An 8989-nucleotide genomic window follows, 5' to 3' on the forward strand; every position below is an offset into this window, starting at 1 on the left:
CCAGCTACGCTAAGGTCACACCGTTCCAGAAGACACAGGAACAGGGCCTGGGCCGGGCCGCTGGGAGTGTGAGTGTGGGGGGGGGGGGGGGGTACCGTGGGGCAATTTCGGCAAAGCATGGGAGAGAGGGAGGGGAGGGGGGGGGGTACCAGCCCCGTCCACCGACAACCGGTTTCACCGGTGGCAGTGCATCAGACCCCGGATGCATTCTGGGAGTTGTAGTCCGTGGACTCCATCTTGAGGATGTAGGGGATGATGCTGTCGATCTGCACGTTGCCGATGAGGCCGGCGAAGAAGAGCTCCTCCGTGACGGCGGCGCTCATCAGCCTGAGGGCCGGCAGCCGCATCAACAGCTTGGATAACCTGAGGACGGACAGCACCAAGCCTCGTTAGCGTGTCCGGGCACGGTACTCGTTAGTGAGCTGCATGGTTTTATCCCCTCGACTTGCAGTGAGGGATCCTTTCAGATGCACAGAGGTTACACAGACTGCCGCCATTTGGGTTCTAACCAAGAACCCTTGTAGTGATGGAGTCAAACAACCCAGGGTTGGGTGTACGGGTGCAGGTGGTGGGAGCCTACTAACCGGTAGGTGTCCTCGGGGTAGCACCTAGTAACATAGTCCTGCAGCTCCATGTAGGCCTTCTCCTGGAAGCGTTCAATCTGCAGGATGTTGTCGATGCCCGGGTGATCTGGTGCAGCGGAGCGAACGAGAGGTCAGTCAGTCTGTCGGTCGGTCGCTCGGACAGAGACACGGACACCGAGACAGACACACAGTACTCACCGGGACTGAAGAGGACAATGGCTTTGAGGTAGGCATACTCGTAGGCATCTGGAGAAAGCTTAGACATGCCGTTGCAGAACTCCTGCATCCTCCAGATGTGCTCCATCACCAGCTTCACCCTTTCTGGGGACAGTTTCTCTGCAGGAGACAACACACACACAACGGGGGGGGTCAGCGTGTCGCGTGGCAGGGCCTTTGGTATTTGACCCAATTGGACACAGAGAAAGAAAGGGCGATGCATTGGTTATATAACAAACTGGGCCTGCGTACCTTCCTGCAAGCTCGCCTGCAGGTGGTTGATGATCGCTCCGAGAATGGTGCCAACGTTCATAGTGTTGGAGCACTGTGCCAGGCCCAGGGCAAACAGCTCGTTCCAGCAAGCTTTCATCAGGTTGATGTCATTATCGTGACCACTGGAAGAGTCAAAAGGGGACAGATGATAGATTACAGTACAGCAAAACATTGTTTTGTACATTATTGACCACACACAAGGCCGCGAATAGCGGTCTTGTGTGTGGTCAATAATGCACAAAACAATGTTTTGTGCATTATTGACCGCCAATAGCGGTCTTGTGTGTGGGGAGTATTAAACCAACCCGAGGGCTGAGGTGAACACTCACGCTAACGCTTGGAAGGCGGGGATGGAGCGGGCCCAGTGCATGGAGAGGAACAGCAGCCGTGAGGCAGACTCACAGATGTAGTTCACATTCAGGTACTCTGGCACAGGCAAAGGCATCATGAGCTGAAATGATAGGGGTTGTGTCACTACACGAGAGGGTCAATACACGAGTCCTGTAAAGCCATAATCTGATTTCAGAGACATCTGTTTGTATTCGTCTGCAGCCTGGTTAAAATCCTGTTTGAGTCGTTGGGTCTTGATTGGGTCGATGTGTTCATCGAGTGTGCCCGTTGCAGGGCGCGCGTTTTAACCTTGAAGGGGACGTGGCCGTCGGACAGAAGGGGTCCTTCTAGCTCCACCACCGGACCGGACTGGTCCCCGGACATGAGCTGCATGGTGGCCTCCAGCGACTGACCCGCGGAGCCGTCGGACGGGGTGAGGGCTTTGGCCAGGGTGTCAAACGCTCTGGTGGGGACAACACGCGACAAGACGGTCAGTACGTGGGAGGAGCATGGGAGGCCGGGCCTTCAGCTGTGCCGCACCGGCCCTCTGGAACAATCTCCCCACCTCCGTTAGAGAGGCCACGTCCATTTATTCTCAAAACTCACATTTATTTTTATTTTTTGTTGTGAGGCACATTGGGTCCTAGAAATGTGCTACACAAGACTGATTTTTTATTATTATTATTAAGTCTACACGGATCCAATGACCCGTATTTTTTTTTTTTGCAGAGGGAATATTCGGAAGTTCAAATGCTGAACCCAAGGGCACAGTGCCCTACATATTTAAAAACCCATGCCGTGTGGGTGTGTGACCCACATACTACGGACGTCAATACGAACATTTCGGAAGTAAACAAGATGATAGAGTAGTTAGGGTGTTTGACTTGTAGTCCTAACTTGTATACATAATCAGTACAAGATGTTTTGGATGACTAACAAATTGTATGGAAATAGTCATATGTGGCAAAAAAGGATTAGAAAACAAATGGTGGAGGAGGCAGAGTGCTCGCAGTTCCTTTCTGACTGTCCATTTATGCCTCACTGTAAGCCAATCTAATAAGACACAAAAGAGACTAAGCAGATCCCACAGTACCCATCAGAGGAAACTCTATTAAAAGGTTTTGTGTGTGGGAGTAAATAAAGACCCACAGTATCTTTCCAATGGTTGGCCCATCTGTATCACAGTCAAGGACTTTTATTTTGAAACTGCCATCTTTCAATCTCTGAGTCCGCCCACCCGTCTCTGACCGAGCGCCCCCGAGCGGCGCCGCCTTACCGGGTGATCTCACTGGCGGTCTGCTCGTCTGCCTGCATGTCGGTCATGGAGCTGTCTCCGTTGCTCAGGTTGTCCACGCCCATGAGGTCGTTGGTGCCGTCGTGACCCTCGTGGGCCTTGTTGAGGTGGGCCAGGGACGTCACCACGTTGGCCAGCGTGCTCAGGTCGCCCTGACACGGGTCGTCCTGGGGAGGGGAGAACCGCTTTTAGCGTCAACGCACTCCTCCGGGAGATGGGGTTCTAACCAGCCGGGAGGACGCCGGTGGTGAGGTGAACAGTGGTCTCAATCAAACGTTTGCGTCAGACTTGAGAAAAACAACATTCCTGATCGGCCACTGTTATGCAGCGAGTGGGAGGGATGGGATTTTTAATTCAAGCCTCATTTGGATTTAATCATTAACGCTGTCAACCGTACACATTGTGAAGAGTATACATGGTATCAAGAGGACATTAAAAATGAATTAAGAAAACCATAAAATCAATCAGGAGGAAACAGGAATCCAAAACATTGAACCTCGTTCGGGCAATTTGGACGCGTACGGCAACCATGGCTTGACTAGCACTTAAAAAGTAAGTTAAATTAGATCCAACATAAGCAGAGCAATTGCATGATAACAAAGGGGCCCAGGTCTATCTATCTCCCAAGTACATCAGCCGTCGGGGTAAGAACCCCTCTGTAATTGCGTGAGAGGTACCGTGTCTGGGGATACCGGGACCATCATGTTGTTCTCCAGCTTGGGGAAAGGCTGCTGGATGTTAAGCAACATACTGGACTCCAGCAGGTTGGTGGACCTACAAACAGAGATGCCACATCAGAATCCTCTTTAAATCATCACAATTTAATTCTAGGAAACATACAACATGCCAAAAAAGGACAAAACCCGGTTTGTATTTGTTTTGATAAATATCTCAAGTAAAATGTACAGATGACTTTGCACTTCAGTCCCCCCATTAATGTAATGAAGCACATTGAAACATGCCAACTGGTTTTTGCGTCAAACCTCACAATCTCTCCTTGTGATTCATTCAGCAGTCAGCCGTTTCAGGTGACGGCTGGCGCAATCACTTGTTTAAGGGTCCCAAATTATACCACCAGGTGCAGGTGTGATAAGCCACTACAAGCCGTTTTCAAAATCTGTCTCTTCCTGTTTTTTTTGGTGACATCACAAGTGGGCGTGTCCACCTCGATGTATGACGGATAGATGAGCAACGTTTTCTACAGTCCAATGGGTAGGCTGGTAGACTGATCTATCAAGCACACATCTAGGTGGACACGCCCACTTGTGATGTCACTAGAGGCAGTTTTTCAAATGGCTTGCAACGGTTAATCACACTCACACCTGGTGATATAATATAGAACCTTTAAATATGCATCGGGCCGAAAGACTTCTATGGTATTACAGGTGAAACATGTGTGACATCAGATATTATCTAGACACTAGTTGTCTTCAAGTGCAACGGAGTGTGGGACTGACTTGAACGACGTGTACCTGGCGGTTTCCTTATCGGTCACGAAGGTCGGCGTGGCAGCCAGGGGACTGCACAGGTTCTTGCGAATGTAGATCTTCTCTGTGGAGGCCGCACAGTTGGAAGACTTCTCTCTGGTGGAAACTTCTACAGGCTTCCTCTCACACTGCACCGCTGAAGGACGGGAGGAACAGACTTAGGCCACGTTTATACATAGCAGCGTATTTATAGAAACTAATATTCCCCCCTCCGTTTTCCAAAATAACATTGTGCACACAACATCGTTTTCAAAAAAGTTGTCGTTTACATCAAAACGCATAAATACACCGTCGAGCGCCATTATACTATGCCAAACCTATGGGCGGCAGTGTAGGGAGAAGGATAAAGCCATGCAAGCCAATCAGAATCCTCAGAATCAACAACAACGAATAACACGAGCGTCTTCCTGTAACAAACAAACTGTAAACATAGGGCGCTCATATGACGTTAAGCATTTCCTGGCGCATAATGTGACGCTTCAGAACCTAAAACCCTGTTTCTCCCCGTTGACACGACAACACATAACCGGCGTTTTCATAAATCTCCACTTTGGCCGGAGTTTTTAGAAATGATCGTTTTCTGTGATAAAAACTGCGTTTTCGTGTAAATGAGGCCAAACCGCGTGGAAGTATCTGCGTTTTCCCTTCGTGTAAACGGGGCCTCAAACTTACTTGCATCACACCGAGAGGGATTCAGTTTTCATGGAATATTTTCCCAAGGCTTATCCTCTGTTTTGGCAACCGTCTGTAATATTCAGGAGCCAGTGTTGAGCCAACAGGCCCTTTGGCGTTTTCACATCAACTTAATACCATCCGTGAAGGCACAACCCAAGCTTAAAGTAGTCCAAATGTCTTCTCCAATGCCACCCCCACCATTAATGATGTAATACGCCCACTGTGTTACCCATTGTCACGGGGATAAGGGCGACCTCTCCTGCCTACCGTACACAGGAACCACTGTGAGCCACAGTTGAAGCCCATGAAATTAGATTCACTTCGCTGCATCCGAAGTGAATCTACTATTTCTGTTCAGTGTCTACTACTACTACTTGACAGTACTACACTTAGTGTAGTACTGTCAAGTACTACACTAGTAGTACTTGACCTACCATTGTATACGTTGGCGGTAGCACGCATTCGGAAACGTTTTACGTAAATGCGTACTGAGCATTCGGACGCGCTATATTTGTGGCGTACTACAAAATGCATACTATATAGCAGTCAAGTATGAGTATTCGGATTCAGCCCTAGACTTTGGTAGTGCTGATGTCAGCTGAACTATTTTACAGTCTTGATGCACAAAGTAATGTCCCTGTATGTGGTGTACTGAGAAATTATAGAATATTCCCCTAAAGAAACAGGAAACCATCCCCTTAAGAAACAGGAAACAAAACAAACACAACAACACGTTTCTGGTTCTGCGGCCAGGCTCTCTGGCGTCCCAACCCCCGGACGTTCTGCTGTCACAGCCAGACGGCTGGAGTCGAGGCGAGGGGGTTACTTACAGTCCTGCTTCATGCCCAGGTTGATGCAGCGTTGCAGTCGACAGTACTGGCAGCGGTTCCGGTGGTGCTTGTTGATGACACACTCTCCGGATCCCCTGCACGTGTACACCAGGTTCTTCCTGATGCTACGCTTGAAGAAGCCCTTGCAGCCCTCACAGCTCACCGCTCCATAGTGGCGCCCTGGGGACAAGCAGGGGGACCGTTGCAGCAGGAACGTACGCAGAGGCCGAGGACGAGCATGAGGTCCAACACACAACGCCGACTGCTCACCTGAGGCCTTGTCCCCACACACGACACAGTACTCCACAACAGGCTTGATGAGAGTCTGGTCGGTACCATCTGTCACAAACTGAGACAACAGAACATTTAAATGAGATGGTCAGGCATCACTGTGTACATAGCTGTTAGTCATAGATCGCAACGCAAGGCTTATTACAATGTTGTTTTCTTATGCTCACGTCATTTATGATGTGGTGTACTATTTCCACTTCTGACAAGGAATGAGGTTCACACGGGAAAGACTAACCCTAACCTTATCCAAAGCGACTTAGAGCGGTTCATACACACATACACACACAGACGGCAGGGTCAACCATGAAAGGCGACAGTCGGCTCGTCGGGAGCAGTTAGTGTTAGCGGTCTTGCTCAGGGACACCTCAACACTAGGAGGAGTCGGGAACTAACTAGTAAATGCCGGTTACAAGTCAACCGCCTCAGCCTCCTGAGCTAAGCCGACCCCACGTCATGAAAAAGCATTGTTAAATAAGAATATCAAAAGAACTAATCAATAAAATAAAAAAAACACGCACACAAAATACTAGCTGATGCAACAGGAGTAGTAGAAATTCAGTGTAAACATAATTGACAGTAGAGGAAAGCATAATTGTGACAACATTATTAACATGATATGCATAATATATTTTTGAAAACATCCCGTACCTGGATTTGCTGCGAGAGATGATCGGAGGAGGCGAACAGCACCTGGTTCACCCCAGAGCCCTCGTTACCCGAGAAGATGACCCTGTTGGGGGAGCCCTCTTGCTTGGCCAGGATCACCTTACCACCCGATGAGTAGTCTGCATTGGCTAGAATATACTGCTGCTTCCCAGGGGAGGACTGCTCCAGTGCTGTGACGATCTGGATCTTCTGGCCAGTCTGCTGATCAGTCACTATCTACACGAGCATAAAGAACGAGCAGGTAGACGCTGTTATCAAAACTGATATCGTCTTTGAAGTATGCATATGCATTGTTGTTGTTTTTTTACTCGTATCCTATTAAAAACTGTACTGTTCCTCACCAAAGCTACGAAGGCCAACCATAATACAAGACAATACATCTAATCTAATTATGATAAAAAATAATCTGCTATACCCCCCCCCCCAGCCTAAATAAATGTTAGGCTTTTAGTTCCATTATTATTATTTTTTTTAACATATTGCCATCCGGCGATACAAAGGAAATATGACCACACCTGGATTCGGTGTCCCAATGGCATTCCACTGTCTGCTGAAACTAGTTGAATCCTTTGGGTCTGCCCATCCATTCTGATGTCGTCCTTTGCACTGCTTTCACATTAAAGCCCCATGAGGCGTTAGAATCTGTAAAGTAAACATACGGTTTTCTCATATGAAACCATGACTGCTGATTAAGGCGGGTGTGTTAACTATAATACGAAACGCTGAAAAACGCTGCAATTATTATGAGACAAGATTAGAGCCAACGTCTATGTGCATAATAACGTATGAGTTAGTCGGTCGTTATACTATCCACAAGTAAAATCGCAAATCAGGGCGTTTTATTGACACTACATTTTTTGTATACGGAGCAGCGGTGTTATTTACATCTAACGTTACAGTATTTTGCCTGTTGACAACGTTATGTGTGCGGCGGCCTGTGCTACTCCTAGCCAGTGTTAGCTTGTATGCGCAATATGGAGGGCTTGGTTGAAACAAAATGCAGGGAGTGTGTTTAAAGGAAAAACCGGTGGGAACGGTCTGGTTCTCAACACAACATACACATGCCGTGGACGGCCGGGTATTTAAAATCGATACGGAAGATAAAGGCATTTCTTTTCCTGTGGGTGAAAGGTCAACATTGAAGGGTTAAAGCGTGCTAGGGTTCAGGGCCCGCGCGGAGCTGCAGTCTACTGGCGGTACCGGAGGGCGAACAACCGGACGGGTTCTGCTGAGCCGGGTGTTGTGTAGTTTAATCCAACGATTATGTCGGGTCGGCTGCTAACCGCACCCGTTCTGGTGTTAAAGTTAAAGTAGACGGACCAGCCGATGGAGTAGTTTGGGTGTGAGGCGGTTTGATGCTAGGAGTTTAGCATCACAACAACATCGACTCGGCTACGCTAAGTAGCTTGGGTTTCCGTGCAGCCTCAAATGGTCAGAACTCCGGTCTTATTCTGAACACAATGACTATTTACGGACACGAACGCCGTTCATATGGACATAAACACTCGTATGAAGTTGACGTTGCGTTACCTTTTCGTGAAGTTTAACTTTGGTCATAAGATGGGTCTCCGGAAAGGCTAAGGAGCTAGGCGAGCTACTGCTGTGTGCTAGCTAGGTTAGCTAATGGCTGCCTCCGTGCAGACTGCTCAACATCCTACTGGTGTCTCACTCCGGGTTCGTCAGTGTCGAGATCCGTTGCTTCAGTAATTACAAGGTACTTACTCGTTGGAAAGTTTTGTATATCATGTAATACTTCCAGTAAATTAATAATTTGAACAGTTTGTTGCAGTCGCTGGGAGGGTCAGAGTTCGTGACCTTTTTTCCATCGTATAAACATTTGCGCATGCGCAAAGTGGCCGGTCCATGGACAATATCCCATTCTATTTGTTTTCATGAATGTGTTTATCATACGGCTTAGATAACATAATTAAACGGTTATTTGCGCCACAGCATTTGACATAATATTTATTCCAGAAAAATATGTCATAAAAATCCTGCAGATCTGATTTTAAAAATTCCAATACATTTAAATAGTTACAAAAGGTAAAATAGTGCTGAAGTCTAATGTCAATACAATCGAATATGCAAATTAATTACATAATTGAATTCTAATTAACAACCTAATCCATAAACAAATAGTCTCCTAGAGATTTCAACAGTATCAGTATCACAAAAAGTTTCAGGTAAATATTAGGGATTGTGTAAACCAGGTGCGTGTAAAGATATTTTCAACCAATATCAACCAGATGTGATTAAAACATTACAAAATCATGAAGCATTTGAAAAAAAAATATATATATACATGTGCCATTTCCTACAGGTCGCTAAAATTTATCTGAATCG

General features: G+C 47.3%; 1 protein-coding gene across 3 annotated transcripts; it reads right to left on the reverse strand.

Annotated features, from left to right (window-relative positions):
* Positions 1–96: 96 nt before the first annotated feature.
* On the reverse strand, positions 97–8459 carry nr2c1 (nuclear receptor subfamily 2, group C, member 1). 3 transcript variants are annotated; one of them, XM_056599237.1, is made up of 14 exons: positions 8369–8459; positions 7162–7288; positions 6629–6862; positions 5960–6038; positions 5690–5869; positions 4155–4320; positions 3375–3471; positions 2680–2864; positions 1713–1866; positions 1403–1524; positions 1053–1195; positions 783–920; positions 585–690; positions 97–363 (listed from the first exon to the last, which is right to left on the reverse strand). In XM_056599237.1, the coding sequence occupies exons 2-14, from the start codon at positions 7231–7233 to the stop codon at positions 192–194; spliced, it is 1848 nt and encodes a 615-aa protein (XP_056455212.1). In that variant the 5' UTR covers positions 7234–7288; positions 8369–8459; the 3' UTR covers positions 97–191. The 3 variants fall into 3 exon arrangements, with proteins under 3 accessions (XP_056455212.1, XP_056455214.1, XP_056455211.1); XM_056599239.1 differs by lacking the exon at positions 8369–8459 and adding an exon at positions 8177–8268 and having other exon boundaries at positions 4170–4320; XM_056599236.1 differs by lacking the exon at positions 8369–8459 and adding an exon at positions 8177–8268.
* Positions 8460–8989: the final 530 nt, after the last annotated feature.

The sequence above is a fragment of the Gadus chalcogrammus genome, chromosome 9 (genome assembly GCF_026213295.1).
Source record: "Gadus chalcogrammus isolate NIFS_2021 chromosome 9, NIFS_Gcha_1.0, whole genome shotgun sequence".
NCBI classification, from domain to species: Eukaryota; Metazoa; Chordata; class Actinopteri; order Gadiformes; family Gadidae; genus Gadus; species Gadus chalcogrammus.

Coding starts and splice junctions, on each gene's coding strand:
- nr2c1 (XM_056599237.1), bottom strand. CDS start 7,233: ATGGATGGGCAGACCCAAAGGATTCAACTAGTTTCAGCAGACAGTGGA. Junction 1,196..1,402: donor CCCGCCTTCCAAGCGTTAGC/GTGAGTGTTCAC, acceptor TGACTCTTCCAG/TGGTCACGATAATGACATCA. Junction 364..584: donor TACCCCGAGGACACCTACCG/GTTAGTAGGCTC, acceptor GTCCGTCCTCAG/GTTATCCAAGCTGTTGATGC.